This window comes from Danio aesculapii, chromosome 20 (genome assembly GCF_903798145.1).
Source record: "Danio aesculapii chromosome 20, fDanAes4.1, whole genome shotgun sequence".
NCBI lineage: Eukaryota > Metazoa > Chordata > Actinopteri > Cypriniformes > Danionidae > Danio > Danio aesculapii.
Genome location: NC_079454.1, coordinates 39,098,830 through 39,124,928, shown reverse-complemented (window position 1 = coordinate 39,124,928; position 26,099 = coordinate 39,098,830). Strand labels below are relative to the sequence as shown.

General features: G+C 36.6%; 1 protein-coding gene across 1 annotated transcript in view; it reads right to left on the bottom strand.

Annotated features, from left to right (window-relative positions):
• Positions 1–12,713: 12,713 nt before the first annotated feature.
• Positions 12,714–26,099, bottom strand: part of galnt14 (UDP-N-acetyl-alpha-D-galactosamine:polypeptide N-acetylgalactosaminyltransferase 14 (GalNAc-T14)) — a 115,262-nt gene continuing 101,876 nt past the window's right edge. The window contains exons 14-16 of the mRNA XM_056481125.1: positions 21,056–21,175; positions 18,786–19,102; positions 12,714–12,940 (exon numbers count right to left, since the gene is read on the bottom strand). Coding sequence (XP_056337100.1) covers positions 18,944–19,102; positions 21,056–21,175 — 279 coding nt within the window. The 3' untranslated portion in view covers positions 12,714–12,940; positions 18,786–18,943. The remainder of the gene's footprint in view (positions 12,941–18,785; positions 19,103–21,055; positions 21,176–26,099) is intronic.

The following is a 26,099-nucleotide window of genomic DNA, read 5'->3' as shown; positions in this document are numbered from 1 at the left end:
AAATATTTATATAATTGTAACTGTTACAAAGGAGTCTTAATGAACAAAACACCACGATAGTTTCCGTTTACTTTCTCGCTAAAAGGCGCTTGTTTTCCCCTCAATAACTTTCTTTGACCCTTAAAAACATCTTTTGAGGGATTTATTTTTACATGCACAAACAACAGCAGCCTAAACAACAGAACAGCATTGTCTAATTTGACCTGCAGTGCTTCTGTAAGAGGAATACATTCTTATAAAATCAACAAACATTAATATATTTCACTTAACAGCAAAATAAATAACCTCATCATGTAGCCTATCATTTTTTTATTCGATCTATAAACTCAAGATAATGTCATTAAGGACAGCATATGCTTTTTTATTATTTTATATAGGTCTAAAATGTCATAGGATTTTACTTTTCACTCCGGTAAATCATTATCGCGATAATGAAAGGGGCTCTAATTTGTCAATTTTACTTGCTTTCAGCTTAATTGTCCAACATGTTTACAGCAATGTCACAGTGTTTAAAAAAAGAACATTGTCTTGGCCTACTGTATGACGCAAATAAAACAAAACACAACGTCACATCATTTGTTTCGGTAAAGTAATAAGCAGTGTTTCAATGTTGCTCCTGATCAGCGCCCCCACACCTTGAAGCTAATGACAAGTAGCTTGTAGTTATCTTTTTGGGGAATAAAGTGAGCTGTAAATCGCCGTCATGCATGAATGTTTATACATAAAAATCCATGATCACATTACACAATACCGAAACCACATGTCAAAGTAACACATCATTATTTTTTTAAAAAATGAAAAAATTATTGGCGCCAGCAGGGGCGTTGCTAGACATAAAGCTCTACTGGGGCACGCACCCCTTTCCCCCCACAAAGAAAAAAATAAAAATAAAATAATAATAATATATATATGTATGTAATGTTAAGACACAACTGGAGTGATGCTAAGATCATTTAAGAAATATTTTGCATAAATATTAATTTAATTTGAATGAAATTCTATAGACAATTCAATAAAATACAAAAAATATATGTTTTATAGAATAATCTGTTGCCTTTGACTTGACACATGGCAGAGAGTTTTATTTAGAGGTTTATTAAGTCTTACCTCCCTGACTCGTTATCCCTCCGGTTTGCTCCATACAAAAAAAAATAAGGCATGGTTAGTAATATCACTATCATATTGTTTAAACTTTTTAAAAGTTTTGTACAACGCATTAGCGGCGCGTGGGCAGCAAGTAGCCTGCTTTTTTGGCGCGCATGTTAACTACCAGGACAGAAGAGCAGTGCGTTCGAGAGGAATAATAATAATGTTTTCAGGGGACCCCATGCCTTATTTAGGGGAGCCGAGTGGCCCTAGCTTCATCGTAGTTTGCACCCAGGCTGCCATGCCAAATCACATACAGTATTTATTTTCAGCTCTTCAAAAGTCTCTTTAAAATTTTGCACTAAACTATTACATTTTACCTTGCATCATCATCCTTGAAATAAAGCTTCATGTCTTTCATGAATAAGTCATGATTTGTGTATATTATTCCATGTTTGAGCAACATCTGTTTCAGACTCCTGTGAATTTTGAGGTGTTTTAATTACAGTTTCCATATGAGAAAAGTTGAGCATATGTTGTTGAATTAATAATTATTTAACAAGTGTTTAACTGATTTGTACTTATTTCACCAAAATGCTATATGTTGAATAAAACGCATATAAACACTAATTAATGGAATCAGTGATTCTGAATTCATCCATATAACTGTACATTGTACAAAAGATCCAATAAAATGTTAAAAGATTTGTTAGATTATTAGAATTTTCTTTACACTAACCAAAATACAGCAAATGTAAGAAACACTTTTCAGAAAGGTTCTTTGGGGAACCCAATATGGCTCTTCTATGGTGCTGCATGTGGCAAAAACTCCATTCTTGAAGTGTTTATTAAAATTAAAGTTTAAAAATAATCAATCACTTTTTACTTTCAAAATCTGACTAGATTACCATGGAAGAATGAACTCGGTCGGAAGAGAAACTCATACAAAATGAGAGTATGTGTATTTGTGGCAGTGTGTCAAAATAAAATCTTAATATTATAAAGTAGTCAAAGTTTGCATAACCACTATTGATCTCGTCTACCTGTGACCCAACCATAGTTAAACATCATGTAGCCTACTTTTTGATGACCTTAACAGCAAAACTCATAAATATAATAAAGAACCGTGCATTATAGGGTTTTATGCGTCCCCATTATGCAATGTCAAGAGAGTGACTCCATAATGTACTCTGCACACACTTGATTTTGTAATTTGTGAAGTGGACGCGTGTCAGCGCAAGGATATCTTATGCTTTTAATGTCCATGCTTAATCAGTAATCGATAAGGTCTTTGCAGGGTTATCAACAATGTGTGTATTTTTATGGCTAGGAATAGCCTTCTGTTAAAGAATTTTGTGTTCATCCTTGCTACAGACAAAAAATAAACCCTCCTTACAAATTAATTGCACTTTTATTGAAACCAAATCTAAGAAGTATCGGAATCAGTACTCAGTATCGGCGAGTACACAAAATACTCATAGTCGTATATTATTTGAATAAAATGAGGTCAAACTACTAATTTGATAGCATTAATTTGATATTTGATAGCACCATAACAAAGCCACACTGTAAAAAAAAAATCTTACAGATTTTAAATAACAGAAATTTACCATAAAATCACAGATGATAAAATACAGATATTTACTGTAAAATAACAGATGTTAAATTACAGAAATTTACCATAAAATAACAGATGTTAAATTACAGACATTTACCATAAATTACAGATGTTAAATTACAGAAATGTACTGTAAAATAACAGATGTTAAATTACAGAAATTTACCATAAATAACAGATGTTAAATTACAGATATTTACCATAAAATACAGATATTTACTGTAAAATAACAGATGTTAAATTACAGAAATATACCATAAAATTACAGATGTTAAATTACAGAAATTTACTGTAAAATACAGATATTTACTGTAAAATAACAGATGTTAAATAACAGAAATTTACCATAAAATAACAGATGTTAAATTACAGAAATTTACCATAAATAACAGATGTTAAATTACAGATATTTACCGTAAAATAACAGATGTTAAATTACAGATATTTACCGTAAAATAACAGATTTAAAATTACAGAAATATACCATAAAATAACAGATGTTAAATTACAGAAATTTACCGTAAAAAATAACAGCTGTTAAATTATAGAAATTTACTGTAAAATAACAGATGTTAAATTACTTAAATTTACCATAAAACAACAGATGTTAAATTACAGAAATTTACCATAAAAAATAACAGCTGTTAAATTATAGAAATTTACTGTAAAATAACAAATGTCAAATTACAGAGATTAACTGTAAAATAGCAGATGTTAAACTACATAAATTTACCATAAAAAAACAGATGTTAAATTACAGAAACATACCATAAAATAACAGATGTCAAATTACAGAAATTTACCGTAAAATAATGGAGGTTAAATTACAGAAATTTACCAGGAAATTAAATTTGAAGACATTTCTGTAAATTAATGTCCATTATTCAGCAGTAAATTTCTGTAATTTAACTGCCTTTATTTCACTTTTTTCAGCTCCCCAGCTGCCAGAAAAAAAAAATTAAAAAATTCTAGAATTCTAGATTGCACAGCGATCACAAATTTCAGGGAAATAAGCAAATAAATGTCATATAACTGTCTCTGTTAAGCTGAAATAAAAAATAAAGCATTTTAACAGAAAATTACACACCTCATGCTTAAAATGCCACGGCTGCAGTTCTGCTTGAGCAATTTGTAATTGAAACAGGGAGATCTTTACAATATAATGATTTCAATCCTAAAGCAGCTCTTCTGTGGTGACATACAATACAGTTTCATCCTTAACCAGCAGGATTCTGAGATGCACTAAAAATAGACTGTATTGTATTGACTAGTGCAGCTCTCCTACACATATCATTAGGTAACATGTCTGAGACAAATCTCTATCCTCTCACCCCTCTCATCATCTACATCTTCCCTCATAATGACTCATTCTTACTGATATAAAGCAGACGTGTGGTGACCCATGCGGAGCTTTATAGGCCACCTTATAAGTCTTGCACCCTTTTAATTCTTTTTAAAGTAATATTGGCCTTTGGTGTCTCCAGAATGTGTCTGTGAAGATTCAGCTTAAAATAACTCACAGATAATTTATTATAACATGTTGAATACATGATAAAAGGTCTGACTTTTAAATTCCCGCGACATCTTCAGAAAAAGACAGCCTATAACAATGAACCAGGATGTCTCAGAATTCTCATCTGCACCATTTATGCTTTAGTGGTTTCACAGCCCATTTGCATTGACAGATGAGCAACACACACAAATACAGTACACTGATAATGCTTGTGATGGACTTTAAATGAATCGACACAGATAAAGTATGCTTAAAACGTCAGCTGAGAACTATAGCAGCATAACGTTGATGTGTGATACTGTTACGCCATGTTCAAATATCAAAGAGAGTTGGTTAAGATCCATCTTTAAGTACTAATCTTTTAGCAAAGCCTTCCTTGTATTGCCTCTTGTTCACAAAACTGTCTGTAGTGAAATAATGTGCACAGACATAAATACATTTTGGCACATTTTGAGGTGCGTTACCTTCAAAAATAAAAGCAATCTAATCCATTCTCAATGGCTCAGATCATGGCAGAAAAATAAGACTTTTATGTTTAGGTTTTCATGTTCTCTTATCCAAACATTAGGAATTTGATCCATTTAGGTGCGCATACGCATTTGCTTGGGCAGCCTGAACTAAAAAAAATACAGTGTTCATGATTTCTGAGACAGTTGTTGTTAAATTTCATTGGATGATTCCAAATATGAAATTTAATAGCATGTTTGGCCAACAGTTTTGGAGAATGTTTTACCATTCAAAGAGTTCGGAGCTGCACTTTCATGCCCAATAAAAACTTGTCTTTTTAAAGTCAACCCCAAGACAATCAATTCTGAGTGTGCCTCAAACAGGTGAGTGGGCTTGACAAACCATCTGTAGAAAGCACACTCTTTCATCTCTCTGACACTTTAACGGACACCTGCACCAGTTTTGCATATTTGCACCAGACACATTTTTACAATCACTTACAGTACATATATATGTGCAATTTCACACGAGTTGCAGTGTGGTATGGCTGTATATCGGCACTGGTGGGAGGCGTGTGTTGCTGCCAAGTGCCTTAGTGCACCACCAGTGACAACATACAGCCATATCGCTACAAGTGTGATATTGTGTTTATACAACAGTTCAATCTCATAATCGCATGTATAAAAAAGAAAATCAAACACAGAGTCTCAAAAACCCTTTTATACTAGGACCTACTTTCTTCCGCCACTCATTCACATCTGCAGCTGACCATCAGAACAACAGAACCCTTTGCCAGTTCACAAACGTCGCTTTAGAGCTAGTATTTGAATGATTCTCTAGCGTAATGTCTAAAGTGATGACAAAACCGGTAGTTTTTGCTCACATTTCAAGATTATAAGGTGGAATGGCATAAAATGCCATCAGTCTACAGAGATTTCCCAGTATTTTTCTCTTGCAATCGGGATTTCCCAATAATTAACCCCAAAAAAGCCAAACACTACCAGTTTCGGAGGTATAAATACAGCAATAGAAAATACAAAAGAAAGAGATTGACTCAAAATGTCACTTACCTGATTTATAATGATTCGGTTACCTGTAGTTTGAAACCTACGCTGAGAAAATGCTGTTTCTCCTCTAAAGCCACCTTTCCACTGAACACGACAAGCGACAGACGGAAGTCATTCATTTCCAATGGAAAGTAGTCCAGGAGCTGCGTGGAGTTCCGATCATCTTCATATGCAGAAAGCCGATTTGAGCTGCGGCTACATTGAAATATAACTCCTGCGACTAGACCGTTTGCGACCAGCCGCCTGGATGTGATGTATTCCAGTGTTGTCCAAGCAGGTCTGTGTGTGCGAGATGAGAAACACTAGTTTTTTTCATTATTTTTTTATTCAAAAAAGTCTATATTAAAAAAAAAAAACACTTCTATTCATAAATGAGTGATAAAAATATTATTTTAAATGTTGTCTTCACATTCCCTTCAAAATTTTTAGCAGTCAATGAGTTTATAGTATTCATTCATTCAACCATGGTAAACGCACGGAGAATAAAGGCTCTTGCTTTTGCACTCCTTTATATTGGACACTGCGAGAACAGCTTCTCTCCCATGGTGCATGACAAAACTGAACATTCTGAGCGACAGCCAGAAGGGGGCGGATTCTGACAGTCATGTCCAAATGTCGTGTGCAGTAGAAAGGCGGCATAGGGACTTATTATGCGATCTCTGTCACCATCTTGTGGCAGAACATCAACAGTCACTTTCTGATCTGCACAGACAGGCTGATGGCAGCCGATGCACTGAATCCGATGCTCCGAAATTATAAATATTTTAAAATAGGCACTATCCTTACAAATAAACTGCATTCTGGCAATCTAAACAACTACATTCTCAACTAAAAAAGCCCCAAAAGTACATTATGTTGTCCAACAGCAGCTATATTTGTCCAACTTTAGAATGTCCTCTGCTTGTTGCTGTATGTGGGCGGAGAAATACACAAGAGTGAAGGGTGAAGAGGCTGTTCAAGTGCTGTTACTGGCAGAATATTGCACGGCCTCCAGCCAATCAGATTCAAGAACCAGACAGAACTGTTGTATAAATATAAACACATATCAATATAAAATATAACAATCACATATATATATATATATATATATATATATTTATATATATATATATATATATATATATATATATATATATATATATATATATATATATAAATATATACACATACATTTGTTCAATTATGAAGTGTGCGACAGACAAAACTAAGTGGGCTTGACAAACCACCTGTAGAAACATTCTTCTCCTAATTCTAGCACTTAATTCTCTGAGCACAAACACTTCTTTTATATAACTATATCAAATATAAAGGGAGTTTATTGGAGGAGCGAGTGTTAATCATCTGCGCACCACCAGTCTTGAGTCTCCAGGAGGATAAAAGAAGTAGCGACGACAGTGGAAGATGAGAGAGAACCATGCCTGCAACACTTCATGCTTCATCTTTTGTGTTTAGGCAGCAGTCGTCCATGACATTTTGTTTTCTGTTTATATTATAGTTCAAATAGTTTGAAATGTTTGCCCATTCCTGCCTCCTTCCTTTCATGAGAAAGTTTATACCGCTACAAACTCTCTGAGGTTGGAGACCACAGTAATTCTGTCAGAAAAAACTCCCCAAATTACTAAATGTTCATCTGGAGCTGTTTCATTCCAAATAAAAAGTTGAAACCAGAGTCGGATTTAGACATGGGCAATATGGGTGATCGCCGAGGGGGGCATCTTGCTGGGGGGTGGCACAGGGAGACGCTGCAAAAAAAAAAAAAAAAAAAAAAAACGAGCCTCAGTAAGCTTTGAGATACGATTTACATTATGCAAGTGTTATTTTAGAGTGGTAATCCCAGAATAAAGACGTTAGGGGCCATTCACATTTGTCGTTTTTTGCATGCACAAACCGAAACAACGCTGGTGAAAGCAAACTGAGGCATGCGCGCATAAAACCATTCCCACACGCCTCACGTACTAAAATACACGCCGCTTATTTTAAAAACCGGAGTAACTATTATGTTTGCACGCAGCAAGCTTTGTAAGTTGATAAAACTAAAGTTATAATATGAAGATGATCTAATTTTGACTAAGCATGGCTATGAAGCAGAGAGGAGAGGTGATGAGTCAGGGAAGTAAGACTTAATAACATTAATTCTCAGCCATGAGTCGGGTCTAAGACAACAGATAATTACATAAAACATATTTTTTGTATTCAATAGAATTGTCTTTAATATTCATGCTAAATATTTCTTAAGAGATCTTAGCCTCTCAATCCAGCTTTGTCTTTTTTTTGTTTTCCAGTTGGATTTAGGATTGATTTCTGTTATTATTTATAATAAAAATAATAATAATAATAATGAGATTTATATTTATTTGTACTAAATATTTAAAATATATGATTTTGGGTAGTGGGGCTCACCCCTGGGGGTTACTTTAATGGCCTATATGATTGATGACTGCAGCAAAAAAAAAAGGCAAGAAAGGTCCAGACGTAGTGAAATATTAGTAACATTTCGTTTTGTTTGTAAGCTGTCTGAATTGTTGGTTTGAGACAATTACATGTGTTCCAGTGGGAGTAATAAAAAGTCAACCACATAGTTTCTATATGGTTCTAGTTTTTTTTTTTCAGGGGGGTGTTAGTTGGATATGGGGTGGTTCGCCCAGGGTTCCATTTAAACTAGAACTGCCACTGGTTAAAACGATCAGTTATAGTTTTTTTTATAACAATAATAATAATAATAATAATTATTATTATTATTTACAAAGGATATAATAAATAGTATGCATTAGAAAAAGCTGCAAATAAATTAAACAGTTTATTCTATTAAAATTAATAGCTATTATAAACAAATTGAATCGTTATCAATTCTCATTAACCCTTACTTCACTGTATAATTTAAACAATTCTGATTAAAGAGCAGTAATCACTCATTTAGATGTTTCATTTGATTATATTAAATAACAGAGGAGTCACTTTAAAAATGCACAGATCTATAATAAAAACATTCAATAGCTTTCCTAACCGTTTATGATCATTTAAGACTACATTTGTTGTGTTTAAAAGAAAACCCACCAAGATTACCATGATCGCTGTTTGGGAAACAGCGTATATTTATCAATATGGAGCGCATCTGACAGTCACGCACCGCTTACATGAACTGTTTTGAGGATTGCATTGGAGACGCAAAGGTGCCGATAATGAAAAGGAAGAAAATCAAGCTGTTTTTATATTTATTTCAAAGTGTTTTCATGCCTAAATAAATAGAAAGCACAAAACAAATTCACGTTTAAGAGCAAGGGGTGTCCCCTGGTAGTTCGACTGTATAGGTTATGTATAGGGAGGATCGGCTCTTTATTGTTTATTGCCACCCTTTCATTGAAAAAATACGGGAGAAATATGGGAAAATAACTGTACGGGATTATAGTGGGATAGAATTGTAAAATACGACAAAATCCCGGGAAGAACAGGAGAATTGACAAGTATGCATTCCATTGCTAAGTGAAGCAAAAGCACATGCCTTTTTTAAAACTGGCTTTAGTTTAATGAAAATTAAAGATATAGTTCACCCAATCAGAAGTCACCATTTACTCAACCTCAAATGGTTCAAATACGTTTGAGTTTCTTTCTGCTTTTGAACATAAAGAAAGATATTTGAAGAATGTTGGTCCATAGTAGGAAAAGCAAATACTAGAGAAGTCAATGGCTACCAGGGCTCCAACATTCTTCAATATATATAGAAGAACGAAATTTAAACTGGTTTACAATAAGTGGAGGAAGAGTAAATATTAACAATTCTCATTTTTGTGTGAACTATCCCTTTAAATTTAAGGAACGTACGAAAGATTCTTTATCAATGTGTTCCCACACTGCCAACACACATCTACTGTATGTAAAAGTGGATTTATGCATAATAGGTGCCCTTTAAAGCTATTAGGTTCGAACTCAAAGCTGGAATCAGGAAAGCGGATGTAAGAAAACACCCAGAACTTAATTGGATGTAATTGGCGGGTGCAGCAGGCAGACTTGAACAAGTGATGAGGGCATTTGAGCTGCGCCGCGTCTGAGACTCAGAGTTTCTCCAGCTCCTGCAGAGCTCAGTTTTCTAATGAGAGGAGGAGGACAGACTGAGGAAGTGGTAATTGGATCCTCCCTGTCCTGTCGCCTGGGCATGTGTGGCAATGTGGCTGTGCTTTATTTAGATCCTCTAGGCAAACAGTCTCAGTTCTCCCATTGCCAGCAGCAACCGCAGAGCTTGTGAGAACAAACCACTCCTGCCCATCTTGAGCTCATTGGCTTGCAGAGCAGAAGTTTGCTGTCTGCAACTGCACTGTGCGGCAGTCATGCCATTATATTATGGACTAATGAGGCTGTGCTGACGTGCTAATTAAAGCTGGCTGCCTGTGCAGTACAGTACGCTTGGGATTTGGCTATTTTTGATTGTGTAATGCAACTACATTAACTACACTTTGATCACTATTTACTTGCAAAAAGTAAACTTTGAATTAGTATAGTTGAATGCACATCCTTTGAAAGTTTACATTTGATGGCATGCACTAAGTTAAGTAATCATTTGCAATAGAATGATTAAAGGTGCAGTATGTAAGACTCCCTGTGGTTAAACGACGTATTGCATTCCTGGATCAAAACAAATGCAAGCACAGGTTGCCAGATTGAGGACCAACAGGAGCAAGTCTGACGATCAATGTGTTCTATATAAAAGCAACGACAGGCGATAGAAAGAATATTTTCACATTTAAAGGAGTTTATGTTCTAACCAACACCTCGAATTGATAGAAATGGCTTCTATTTCTTGCAGCTGAACAACAGGATAAACTGACAATGATCACCTCAGGTACACCTGATGTGCTGTATTCAGTGTAAATGCCAACAATGTAAGTTTGAATGCCATTTTACATGACAATATTTGCCATATACTAAAAGCAGCAGCCGCAGAGTCAACTTTAGAACTGTTACTCAGTGCAAGCTAACACATATGAGTGATTCAGCATCTACATTTAATAATGTTAAAAGTTTAATATCTATTAATTAGATTATAAACCTTGTTGGTGCCAATAGCCTATAGTGGTTAGTGCATCGACTCATAGCAACGAGGTGCTCGCGGCAGCCAGAGTTGCTTCTAAATGGCTATATTTAAGTTTCTGCCATGTTTCAAGTGGTGCAAGAGCCAAACTGACAGACAGTTACACTGTGACCTGCTCACCTAATGTTTATGTTTGTAATATTTATATTATTTGCTAATTAATAACCGAATGTGGAACTCTGAATCTGCGTCTCATTTTGGGGTTGTTACTGTCCACCAGAGGTCGCATTTTAGTCACGGCGCATGCTTTAAGAACTTTTATAAATGAATGAATGAAATATGTGGTTTTCCAACAAGGCAACCCTGGGTGCTTAAATATAATTGGTTAACTGGCATTGAGCGGGTTTAAATAACCAAAAAAAAGACAGCATTCGGGCAAGTAACGAACATTTTTCAAAGCAGCATAACTGACTTCAGCATTGTTTTTCAGATAAGCAAGAATGCTTACTTAGCATGTTTCTTAAATATCTGCAAACATATTATAGTATTTGAAGATTATATGCTTTAGAAGAGTCAAAAACTTACACACAGCACCTTTAATCCTTGTCCAGTGTCTATGATATTTTTTGCAACAATATTGTGGCATGCTTAAAATGTCTTTGCACTCATTAGAGTTGTGTGAATCATTTCATCCACATACACATCCACTCATCAACAGGCATTTCCAGACTTCAGGATATTTTGTTGGCTGCAAATTCTTTGAAAATCTTTGGGAAAAGGTCTGTGGAAAAAGGCATAAAGATTGTAAAAAATAAATTCAAAATGATTAATGACTCTAAATAAAATATACAATTAAATATAACGATTAAAATATAGGTTAATAAATAAATTATAATGATAAAATATAATTAAATAAGAGTCAATAATAATAAATCAAACAAATAAACTAAACAACCAAATTTGATTAAAACTAATACAAATAAATCTGATTTATACAAAGCAAATGACTGCATAAAATGAATAATAAAAATGGATAAAAAAATACATACTATTATAACATGGGTGGCGACGCGGTGGCACAGTAGGTATTACTGTCGCCTCACAGCAATAAGGTCGCTGGTTCGAGCCTCCGTTGGTGTTTCTGTGAGGAGTTTGCATGTTCTCTCCGCATTCGCGTGGGTTTCCTCCGGGTGCTCCGGTTTCCCCCACAGTCCAAAGACATGCGGTATAGGTGAATTGGGTAAGCTAAATTGTCCGTAGTGTATGAGTGTGAATGAGTGTGTATGGATGTTTCCCAGAGATGGGTTGTAGCTAGAAGGACATCCACTGCGTAAAACGTATGCTGGATAAGTTGGCGGTTCATTCCGCTGTGGCGACCCCAGATTAATAAAAGGACTAAGCCAAAAAAAAATTTAAATTGATAAATAAATAACATGGGCTGCACGGTGGCTCAGTGGTTAGCACTGTCGCCTCACAGCAAGAAGGTCACTGGTTCAAGTCCCAACTGGGCCAGTTGACATTTCTGTGTGGACTTTGCATGTTCTCGCCGTGATCGTGTGGCTTTTCTCCAGGTCTTTCCCCTAAAGTCCAAAGACATGTGCTATAGGTGAATTGAATAAAACTAAATTGGCCTTAGTGTATGACTGTGTATGTGAATGAGTGTGTATGGGTGTTTCACAGTACTGGGTTGTAGCTGGAAGGGCATCTGCTGCATAAAACATATGCCAGAATAGTTGGTGGTTTATTCCGCTGTGGTGACCTCTGAAATAGAGACTAAGCCGAAGGAAAATAAATACATAATATAAAAACTATATAGATGCCTTTCACATTTCAAGATGGAGCTTCCTTGCATGAGCATGTTCATATTTTCGAGGATCCATGGCAAGCCTTGCTGTGGTGTAATGTAAAATCATAGTATAGACAAGGAGACGACCAAGAATAAACACGAGCAGCAGGCCATTAAGAAAAAATAGGGAATTTATTGTATGTGGATGTGCTAGCAGATGTATCTCACAAGTGCTTCGTCTCTGGGTAAAGTCAAGCGAAACAGAAATATAAAGGTTGTGCGCTGTTCTCCAGTGTGAGCGTGTGTGTGTCACACTCGGTGTGTGTCCCGCAAGTTTGTGTGCGTCCAGCTGCCAGACTCTGTTCTGCTGAGCATCAGTATGACTGACACTCTGGGGAACCTGGAGAAAAAGACAGAAGAGAAGATCAGCACAGACACATACTGTACACCGACACTGGGGAGGTAAGACTGGTTATTAAGCACAGACTGAATGTCAAACTTTAATATGAAGCTTATTAATTATTGATATACAGAAGAAGAAGCCCAAAACATTAAAAATAGAGTTGAATTTCAGTATGTACAGTTGAAGTTTATTTCTTTTCTTTTTCAAATATTTCCCAAATGATGTTTAACAGAAGGAATTTTTCACAGTATTTCCTATAATATTTTTTCTTCTGGAGAAAGTCTTATTTGTTTTATTTGGGCTAGAATAAAAGCAGTTTTTAATAATAAAAAAAAAACATTTTAATGTCACTGTTATTATCCCCCTTTAAGCAGGACTTGCCTAATTATCCCAACTTGCCTAGTTAACCTAATTAACCAAAACACTCGACTGCTTAGTTTATATTTTAGTAACTATCACTTTGACTTTCCTGGCCGTCTTTAGTTCGTTACACTGGTTTCAGAAGTGAACTACTGCATCGTATGTACCTTTTTCATCCTACAACCAACGCAATGTGGAAGCAGAACCAAAACCAAATAAAGTCGAGCCTAAAGACCAGAGTCAGATGTTTCGTGAGGCTCTGGGTGCACCAATGTCGCACCAATGTTTTGGTAAAGCTGGAAGATCGATGGGAATCACACAGAGCCCGTGTGATGGATGCCACGAAACGGATGGCAGCAGAAGCCGGGCTTTCGTTGCCAGAGCCGAGTGCCACCAAGAGTTACCGAACAGACACGAGGAAAACCATCAAACATGGCGGTGCCTATGTTACAACACGAGGCGCTGATGTAAACAAACATGGCGGCCCCCATGGATTAGCGCTATTGGCTGATGTAAACATATGAAGCGGCACCTTTGAAACCCCGCCGTCTCTGTCTGCAACGTGCAAAAGTTCATAAAAAAAGACGAGTTTAAACTGTTAAACGCTTCCTGGCCTTCTTCAGTTCGTTACAATAGTTTGTCAATATTACTTGTGTTCTTTTTGATGTAATCTATTCGTAAACACTGAAATCTGCAAAAACCGCGCCCCAGTGCATCCACGTCCTGATGCTGGCTATTAAGCCTTTAAATTGCACTTTAAGCTGAAGACTAGAGTCTTGCAAATTTACTAGTAAAATATAATGTAATGTCATCATGGCAAAGATAAAAGAAATCAGTTATTAGAAATGAGTTATTAAAACTAATATGTTTAGAAATTTGATGAAAAAAACTTTTTTCCGGTAATAATTCAGAAGGGCTAATAATTCTGACTACAACGGTATTATTTCGACTGTAGGAAGGCATCAAGTCAAATTTGAAATTAATGTTTGCATAATGTTGTTGTTATGATCACCAGCCATCTAGCGACTACAATATATGGACTACAAGTTCCAGTCATGCACCGCTCACACACACCTGTTCCTCATTCAATTGATTTCACACACTCACGGCTGGGAGCTGTTCATGAACTGATTACATGGACTATATACACAGCACACACGCACACCTTTTTGCTGAGTCTTGTTATACTGTATTGTGAACATTACGACGCGTTTTCCTTGCCTTGTTTGGCCGTGTTAGACCCTTGCCTTGTTTTATTGTTTACTCCTGTCTGCTGCCTGCCTTCTAACCACTCGCCAGATATTTGACTACGACTCTGGATTTCCTGTGTACATCTGTTTGCCCCTGTGTTGACTGATGCTTCCCTGACCATTCTCCTGTCAATAAACCTGCATTTAGATCCGCAACACAGCGTCCACGTCACATTTTAGTTGTCTACTGAAACACCTTAATTTAATTCATGCTTTGCAATAATCTTTAGCTTATTTTTCATTTATAATCCAAACTTAATAATACATCATTTATACATGATTGTTTCCTTACATAATGTTTTTGTTGAAAACAAACAAACAAGAATCACATTTGACATTTTTCACATGTTAAATAATCGATAATGTTTTGGCCATAATACCTGTTATAATTGGTAACTGTCTGCCTTTCCCATAACATATTCACATCGCCTTGCCCATTGTGTGCGACAAAGTCTACACTGCAAGCGTGGCAAAACAGACAGCAACAAAACTAGGCCATCCCCATTATAATCAACAAATCTGTCTACACGGCAAGGCTGTCAGAAGGACAAACACAGCAAAAAACACCACTTTGAATTTTAAAAACCTGCACGGCAAGCACAGCCTTGACGTTTTGAAAGAGCCAACTATTCTCAGCCAGCCATGCAGCAGTGCAATACTAGTTAGTGTTCAAAGTTTGGATGGAAGTTATACTTATTATTCATATTTTAGGTTAAATTTTAGTCATTTTAGTACTTCAACTTAAAGAAGCTACATGTTGATTTCAGAAACCCTTGTTTTTAGTGAAACGCACGACATTTAAGTAATTTATTTAACAAACAATAGATTGAACATGCTGTAATCCAATGGTCTGATACAGTATATTCTTATTTATAGATTTTTCTTCAGCTTTTAATACAATTTGTCCTCATATTTTAATTCAGAGACTTTTATTTTCAACTAAGTAACAATCTTGTTGGCTGGATTTTAGACTTTTCAACCAATAGAACACAAAGAGTGCAAATAAACGGTTCCCTGTCAGAAAGCCTGTGCTCCTCCACCGGATCACCTCAGGGGTGTGTGTTATCACTACTTTTATTTATTCTCTACTCAAACATGTGTCAGAGCACATTTGAAAATCATTTTATTTTGAAATATGCAGACGACACTGTGATTGTAAGCCTCCCCTAAGGAGATGGAAATAGTCATGGTCCCATAGTGGATCATTTTGTTTAGTGGTGTGAGGAGTCAAATCTAAAACTTAATGTAACAAAAACAAAGGACATCATTATTGATTTTAGAAGGAATCATACAGCAGCTGCGGTGAGTAATATCAGGGGTCAAAAAGTTGAATGTGTGGAGAACTACAAATATTTGGGTACCATTATTTACAATTTTTTAAACTTTGAGGCAAACTGTGATGCTGTGTGCAAGAAGGGACATCAGCACTTTTATTGTCTCAGGAAACTATCACGCTTTCACATTGGTGAATCACAGCTAAGTATTGAATCCCTGTATGGTAGGCAGCTTTTACAGATTGCCCAGATTATTAGTAGCTGTAGCTCTCATCCTCTGTCTGAGGAGTTTATCCTCCTCCCTTTGGGTCGAAGGTTTCAGATGCTTTTTAGTAGGACAAAACATTACAGCAATAGCTTTGTCCCATCATCTATTGTCGCTCTGAATAAATTGTAATATTTTCTAAGGTACTGTTGTATGTGTATATGTGGGTATGTAAATGTGTGTGAATTAATTGTTTGTATCAAATGCCAAACTTTGCTGCAAAAAGAATCTACCTACGGGTATCAATAAAGTCAACTTAACTCAACTGAACTCATTCATGGCAAAGTTCTTTTTTGCTCTTTGTTTAGAAATGTAATAAGTTGCAAATATCTTGACAGCAATATACTGATAACAAATATTCAAACACCAGTCGCACTGCATAGAGCGATGAATGGGTTCAGTTATGATGAAAAAATGTCTTTTTTAATCTCTTCTTATGTTCTATTGAGCTGATCCAGGTGTGTTTGATTAGGAAGAGGTTGAAAATGTGTACTGTTAGTGTGCTTTCAGGAACAGCTGTCTTTTTGTCTCAACATATTCTGTTTTTGGTTTATTTAGATGTCTTTGGTCTGTGTTGCAATCATATTTCAATCCAACTGCACCAGTTTGTTTGGGATCAAACTGAGATCCACATTTTCTTGTTTGGTGCACTCCACGGTTCGAGTGACAGCATTCACACTTGTTCATACTGTATGAACCACACTAACAGAGCATTTACACCAGAGTTCATTTAAACCATATTTGACCATTCTTAATAAGACTCACTTCACTTTAATGAAATTAGACCCAAACACACCCTTAAGGATTAGATCACATCAAAAAAAATGTAAACATTATTAAGTATTCACCCTCACAAGACCCTTGTTTATCTACAGAACACAAATTAAGATATTTTAGATTATTCTGTTATTAATTAGTCACCCTCATGTCATTCCAATCTCTTGAGAATATAAATTAAGATATTTTAGATGAAATCCAAAAGTTCTCTGACCCTCCATAGACAGCAATGATCCGGAGACATCCAAAGTTTCAAAAAGGAACATAATACATAGCCAAAAGATTCCATGTGTCTTTATATGGTTAAACTGTGCTCATATGAAGCTTCAAAACACTTAAAAAACTACCACCAAAGAAACTTTAAAAACTACCTTTTTGCCTTTGTCTTCTATTCCTTATCAAGTAAAGGTGTTAAATTATATTGGGTAATATAATACATATATTATAAGTAACAATTTAATAGTAATACACTTAAAAATGTTTGTCTAATATGGTAGGGTTTTATGCTTAACTAGCAGTATTTCACCGTATTGTATAGACAGGCATGGCCATTTGAGTTCTGAATCTCAACACACCTGTTTACTGTAGTAAAAACCACTTTCTATATTCAAGTACATTATTTGTTTCCATGTATTACATAAATATAACTGCAATTTGTCTAACTAGATGGCATAAATATAAATATAAATTTTTAAACATACAGAAAAGACAGTTCTTACAGTTTTATTATTTTTTGTGGCATTGTATGATTACAATTGAACCACTAAAGTCACATGGAATGTTTTGACAATGTTTTTGGTTCCTTTTCTGGACTTTTGAGTGTCTCAGGACCACAGCTGTCAGAGCTCTCGGATTTCCTCTAAAACATTGTGATTTTTGTTTTGAAGATGAACAAAGGTCTCAAAGATTGGAATGACATGAGGGTGAGTAATTATAGCTTTTCTCAGTCCCATTGGTGCATGTCTCACAACCCTATTTACATTTGTACAACAGATAATGCATTTCTCAAAACAATTAGTACAAACTGCAAAACCTAGTTGATAACCTGCAAAAGCATGTCACTTGCTCAAAATGGATAGTGTCAGTGTCGTCAAGATGAAAAGTCCTGACACCACTGTTTATGTATTACTCTGTACATTTTTTCCATTGCAAAAAAGTCAGATTTTGGTGACACTTCCTTAAAATGCTCAAGACAGCACTATATACTATTTGCACAGACATTTGAAAACTACAGTTAAGTTAGACATCACAGCGTTTAGTGGGGTATCTCTATTTGGCATTGTGCAAAAGAATAAATAGACCCTTATTTACAACAAACATACATTCCATTTGGGTAACTGGACTGTAAACAATATTGCAGTGCATATTGGAACTGAACCTACAACATAGATAGGTTTTATAAATAAGTTTTATAAAATTTGCTTGACAGATTTTTGACAACTAGTTCAACATTTTTGTATGTAATGACTCAAGTAATGAAATGAGGACTATTAGTTTAATATGGAATGACTATTCAGCATTCACAAGTTTAGTTAATTTTGACTGACATGACATAAGCAAATGATAATGTTATAAACAGCAGAGAGTGGTATGAAAGCAATTGATGCAGGTCTACATCATTTGCAATTTGTTGGAAGGAATGAGAAACTTTTACTATGATGTGCACAGATGAATAATTGTTTTGAGAAATGCATTAACTGTTGTGTAAATGTAAATAGTGTTGTGAGAAATGCACCAAAGCGACTGAGAAAAACTGTTATAACAAAATTTTCATTTTTGTGTGAACTAACCCTTTAATGTTAAGACAGCATTTGTTCTTTTTGTCAGTCAAACTTATAACACAGAGTGCTGGATTAATATAGCAACAAAATCAAGGTCATTTCAATTCGTCAGGTGCTTATGCAATTCCAGCATACCTGGGGTGTGCTGAAGAAACAAAGGGAGTGGACAGAGCAGAACAGCAGGACACAGATGTAGCACCTCCTGGAGGTACACACTCGCTCTCTCTGCCTCTCTATCCATCTTTGACTCCAGCTGAGCTCTGAGAGGTGACGAGAGGCCAAGGAGGGAAGGATCACGAGAAAGGCATTTCCCATCTCTGTGTGTGCGCCGACAGCTCGCACGGGCTGATCACCAGCATTTTACTGCTCTCGATGCCATCCAGAGCCATCTCGCTGTCCACACAGAAACGAGATGCCAGGTGCTCCAGGTGAGTGCCAGACTTCTGCCAGCGCTGCAGGAGGCAAGAACACATGCATAAGTACTAGGGCTGCACAATATATCCTTTCAGCATCTGCAATAGTCACATTGTAGGATCTGCAATGTCAGGTTGGGATTATAAGTAACCAGAACACGCAGTTCAGAGCATGCTAAATTGAATCAAATAATATGAAAGACTTTGTATGCGTTTTTTAAGGCCTGTGACTGTCAAGTTCATTTAAATAATTTAGGCACAAGAAGTTGTAAAGTTTGCCTCTTTGGCAAATATTAGTTGTGTTTAGTTATTTAATACAATAAAGATTACATGCAGTGTATTTTACATATTGAATGTCTATAATTCTATACTGTCAATACACTGAAAACCTTAAAGGGGTGGTCCACTACAGTATCATATTTTAAACTTTATTTGATGTGTAATGTAGATGTGTGAACATAAACAACAAGTGTAATACGCTCAAAGTTCAATGCAAAGTGAGACAATGGCTTTTACAGAGTTAGCTTAGCAAAGTCTACAGCGAACTAAGTTTTGGGACTACAAAAAATACATTCGGGTTAATGAAGTCATTAACCCCTCAGGTCACGAGCATACACCCTGCGCAGCAAAGGGGTGTGGCCAGAGGCGCTGGAATGTTATAGCAGAGAAAGCTAAAATGCTGTCCAAACGCTGCTATTTCCACAGAGCTTCTTCTGTTTCTGTATTTGGGCTTCCAAAGGACATGAGACAAAAAGAGAAGTGCTTACAATTTAATTGTAATTATGTTCCAGAGAGTTATACAAATATATATAGCTAGCATTTGACAAAGGAGAACTTTTAGAATCTCTCCCCGTTCAGTGATGGATTCAGCTAAAAACTCCTCCAAGAAGGAGCAGCTCCAACCATAATAGCAGAAGCTGTGGATTATGAGCCACAACACGCAAGTATTTTTATTTGTTAAAATTGATCTACTACATGCATAGTGTCTAGCGTTAATGGTAAGTTGTAGCGAGGACGTAAACAAAGATGTAAACAATGGCAAATGCTGTTTGGCACTGTTAACAATTTAGCTACAAATTCATATTTATCCGTCAAACATTTTCTGTCTGATTCAGGTTTAAACTGACATGGCTAACAGTTACTCTGAATGACAGTATTTACACAGCGCAAAAGCGTGTGCTTGAAGGGGCGTGACGCTTTTCCTGGTGACATTATGTTAGCTGACCAATCAGAGCTATTTGAGGGCGGGCTATTTTGAGGAACTCGGAAATATGACAGTCGCTTTCATGTTAGTGGAGTAGCTGTATAAAATCAAAGTAAGATATCTGAAAAAATAACGTGCTTTTCTTCAAATGAAGCATGAGCACACATTGCTTTGCATCTTATAAACACAACCAGGCCTTAAAAATGCACTCTGGATGACCCCTTTAAAGCATTGTTTATTTCATTTTAATTTTTGTTCTGTTGTTTTCATTTGTGCTTTCATTTATTCTATTTTGTATAATTTAGTATGTTTTATGTAGATGCACTCCCCTACAAATCCCTCCAATCGATATATAAAATTAGGAATTCTTTCCAATATTTTTATCTTGTGAAAAACAAAATATGCAATGTCAGTTTTTTCCAATATCGTGCAGCCCTAACAAGTACACATCAGCATAAAACATCATGTAATATAGAGTGTAGCATGAATTCATACATATCATTGCACACACACTCAAAAACAAAGAAGCAAAACCAAAACAAAGCAATGTTTTCTGATGCTACACTGTGCCTCATGTCCCTGACACTGACATGACGAATGTGATGTGTGGAAATGCTGACACCGGCCTGAGAGTAAAGCCTCTCCTGAGGGGCTGTCTAACGCTGGGACTGATACTCATAGAGCTGATGTCAGTGGCTTCCTCCGGGAGCTTTCTAAGTGCGGCCTGATTTATGGTCTGTCACGGATGTCTCCTGTGCTTTCGTCGGGATTGACTGCAGCGGAGGTACCTGCTTGCCGTCGCTGATGTTGCACGGCATGAGTAGGATCTGGGAGGCAGGGAAAGTGGTGGAGACGGACAGACAGTACTGCTGCTGGCGGATTTGCTGTCCGTGGGTGTAGATCCACTCCTGTGGAGGAAAGAAGGAAAGCTTTTCTCATGCTGAACTGACACAGAATAAAATCAAAAAGCAATGGCAATTCCTTTACAACTGTTTCAATGCATTGCAAGTCTTTGATGAATATACAAATATCTTCCAGTTGTTTTAAAGGTGAAGAAACAACTTTTGGCAATACAGACTCCCTCAACCCAATTTTTGTTGTTGTTGTTGACTGATGTATGAAGTACGGCATTCATAAGTTTACCAGCCCTAAATTTGTTAACACTGAGCCTCCTGTGCACAACTGAGAGCAGTCTACTAAAATCTGTCAATCACTTTTCAGCTTGACCAATAGCAAGAGATTGGGGAGTGGCTACTGTAGCAGAGAGGCTGAGCCAGGTTATCTGGTGTATGATCATGACTGCCTAATCAAATGGAAAAATAAATTGAGATTCACTTGGACACAAGTTGGACACAATCTGAAAAAATATCCCAAATATTCAGTAGCTATGTTTCCATCCATGTATTTTTGTGAGCATTTTGGATATGTGCATAAAAAGGTTGATGGAAACACCAAGATGCGCATCAATTTTGAAAATGCGAATAAAAAACATGCGCATAACTGATTAGGATAAACTTTTTATTCGATAAAAGATACGCATAAACTACGATGGAAACACTTTTACCGAACAAATTCCTGTATGAGCATCAAAAAAGTCATGTGATTTTGTTATAAGTGATCATGTGATGATAAAAATCGTCACCGTAGAATTATAAGGTTTTATCTGACATTTTTGTCAAAACTGAGTTATTCACATATTGTTATTAAATGACATCTTATTTACATTATGTGATGTAAATGATATGTGAAAACGATTTATCTACAAAGTTAAACTCTAGCTTGGCTCCATAAGGATCTTTCTGTGAGCCAATCAGCATTTTTAATGCACACACAAGGACCAATCAGGATCAGCTTTCTTTGTCATTTCGCCGGACTGCTCCATTGACAGCGGGAAAGACCAGATAGACAAAATCACACAAAATCAGAGTTGACTAAATAATGCCACACCACACAAAATTGAGATGTGTGTCAATGTGATGATTTAGCATTTCCTTTACATTGAGATTCATTCATTCATTCATTTTTTTTCAGCTTAGTCCCTTTATTAATCTGGGGTCACCACAGCCGAATGAACAACCAACTTATCCAGCATATGTTTCACACAGCGGATGCCCTTCCAACTGCAACCCATCACTGGAAAACACCCATACACACTTAATCACACACACTATGGCCAATTTTAGTTTACCCAATTCACCTGTAACGCATGTCTTTGGACTTGTGGGGGAAACCGGAGCACCCAGAGGAAATTCACGCGAACGCGGGGAGAACATGCAAACTCCACACAGAAACGCCAACTGACCCAGCTGAGGTTCGAACCAGCGACCTTCTTGCTGTGAGGCGACAGCACTACCTACTGCGTCACTGCGTCGCCCATGTCAGTATTAGTGTTATTATATTATTAATTACCTCCAGAACTGAGCGTTTGTGCTCAGTGTGTCACACCTTCAAACGCCACCACGCGATCATTGCATGTCATTGCAAGTCATTTATTAAATGAGGAAAAGATTCACACGGCTTCTCTACAGCAACAAATTCCATTTTTACTGTTGGTATTTGTTGCCAGTTAATCAGGAAGTGACGATTTTGTTCTCTTTGACTCATTGGATGGAAATGTTGCTTTATTCACATATCTTTTATGCAATATTCCAGTTTTGCGCATAAATATTTAGCTTTCATTTCATATTTAATAATTCATATTTCATCATTTCATTGCTTTTACATAAGTAAATGAATTTACATAGATGAAAACAGCTAGTCACAGACGATAGGGAAAAGTGCTTTTAAAAGAGGGAAGAATGCTTTTGCAAATTTATTTCTTTAATGTCAGGCACCCAATCAAAAATTATTTTAAACATACAGTAGGAATAACCTCAAGAGTGTATTATACTATATGGCTGTGATATCTGGTAAAACCTATCAACTGTATGACTGAATGGCTGTGGGCAGGGCCTAAGGTGCCATAATGCAGGCTAATGCCAGGTTCAAACTACACACGTGTTAAACTTCATGTGGTGCAGACTAATCAACATATGACTTGAAACCCACACAAACATGGCGAGAACATGCAAATTCTACACAGAAATTCCAACTGACCCAGCCGGGGCTCAAACCAGCAACCTTTTTGCTTTGAGGCAACAGTGCTAACCACTAAGCCACCATGTTGCCCAAAACAGACTCTCTCAACCCAATTTTTGTGGTTGTTGACTGACCACAAGTTTGGCATTCAAAGCCAGGTTATCTGGTGTATGATCATGACTGCCTATTCACATGGGAAAATAAACTGAAATTCATTTACAATTGGACACAATCTGAAAAAATATCCCAAATACTCAGAGACAGACAATGGGGTAAAACAAGGATAGACACTGGCAGTGCTTTTAAAAGAGGGAGGAATGCTTTTGCAACTGTATATCTTCACTGTCAAGCCCCAAATGAAATATTGAAATAGAGTGAGCATACAGTAGGAATAACTTTAAGAGTGTTTAGTATTATACGGCTGTGATGTCTGCTAAAACCTATCAATTGGATGACACAGTTGGCGGGGCCCAAGGTGCCATAATGCAGGCTAATGCCAGGTTCAAACTACATGCATGTTAAACTTGATGTGGTGCAGACTAATCAACATATTACTTGCAAGCTGGGTATGCATTTTGTCCATCACGAGAGATCACCGATGCCATAACACTGTGACATGTCATAAAATGGCTGATAAAAAATACTGGGCTAGCTCTGATGTAGCCGTTTCATGACTGGCCAGATTGGAAGACAAAGTTGCTTGTGTTTATTCTGAAATATTAATTTTAGCTCTCAAACACATTCTATTATAACAACAGAAATTCATGCAACGTTATATTGTGTCATGTTGAAAATAATGATTAAAATAGATTACAAAAAATGCTCTCCATTTTTTTTTTTTTTGATTTTTGGACAAATTCTTGTATACAGGCACTGTATTTAACAACATATAAATGAATGAACCCAGCAAGCATTTTTTGTTGTTAAAAGATGTCTAAGAATAGCCCAAAACTAGACTAGTCATCAAATAAACAGAAATGAATGACTACACATAAAGTCTGTCTAATTTGTCTATTTGACGACTGGTCTAGTTTTTTTTAGACTTTCACTGACAGCCCAAGTTTAGCCTTGTTTTAGCCAAGCTGTCTACATTTAGATGTCTTTTAAGACAAAATTGTTTGCTGGGAAAAGAGTTTCTGTTGCTTCATGATGTCTAAAACATCATGAGACAAATATGCCTTCTAATTTACCTAAAGAGCAACTTTACTTAAAATAAAGCAGTACACAGTAAAACTTTACTTAAAATACACTTCAGGAGGCAACATTTTTCTGGAATGTTCCTGAAGTCAGATGCTAGCTCCACCTTTTTGATGACATCATCCATGTTATTAAAATTGCCAACCTCTGATTGGCTGGAAATCAATGTGGCAATAAATATCTTAGATAAAAACAATATCATGCAGTCTAAACCTTGCATAAAAGATGTTGTCAGTTTGTTGCTCTAGAGCAGAGATACTTAAACTAGAGTCCGCGGGCCAAAGTTGGCACATGGTAATTTGGCCCGCCATGCCATCAGAGAAGAGAGGAAGAATGATAGGCATGGTTTAGAGATTGTCATTTCAAATCTAAACCTTTTGGTTGTTTGTTTTATTGTTAAAAGCTAACTGAAATTACATGTTACAATTAAATGGTGTAAATTAATCAGATTTAATTTAAATGTACATATTGTCACCCGACAGTTAGAGGACAAATCAAGACAAAGGCAGATTCTGCTTGACTAGTGTATTCAGCACTAGTGTATTCACTCCACTGTTATAAAGTGATTGTTTATGCTTTTATTGCAATAAGTTATCATTTTAAATGTAATATTGCATTAGATTATTTTAATTTAAAGTAATGTTTTCGAATAAATTAGGAACTTACCCATGCCAACTTTAATGTAATACAGTTTGGTATATTTATCCCACAGCTCTCAATGAGGTTTGGTTTTTAGCCCTTCATATGAAAAAGTTTGGGCACCCCTGCTCTAGTGGCAGTCATATGCAAATGCCTTTGCCTGTCTGACAGACCCAAAAACATCCAAGCAAGCCATATTTGGAGCTTGATTACATACATTTTTTCTATAATGAAGAGGCTATTTTAAATTATGAAACGTAGAAGGTTTCACTGATACAACGCCAATGTCACGGATTGGTCAGGCTCTCACGATCCCCACTCACGAAGATCACCATCACCTGACTTCTAATGAGCACACAGCTGCATCACATTCACGAGCACCAGATAAAAGCACAGCACTCCAGTCGCTCATTGTCCGGGCTCGTCTCGACGAAAGCGGACAACTGAGCGACCACTCAGCGTAGTCATCCTCAGCTAAAACAAACGCTTTACTTACCTGTTCTCTTTGTATTCCTCCTAGTCTTCCTGGTCCACCCGAATCGTCCTGTCTTCCAGTCCTTCCAAGTCTGTGTCATCCTCTGTCAGCTGTATCTGGTGTGTGCTGTCCATCCTCGTGTATTCCTGTTACCCAGCCACGGAGGAAAAGACCCCAACATCATTCCTGATCCTCCTGGCTATCCTTCATGTGCTCCTTGTTGTCATTTAATAAACACCCTAACGTTTCCTTACCTCTGTCTCCTGTCCGCTTCAGAACAGAAGCCCGGACCAATAACGACGACAACATGAGCACCCCCGATCACTTTCAAGAGCTGGTGGACCAGTTGAAGCGGATTCTACAGCCACCAGCTCCACTTTCCAACGCACCACCAGCACCGAGCACTTCCGCCTCCACAGTTTCTTCTTCGGCCCTTCCTTCCA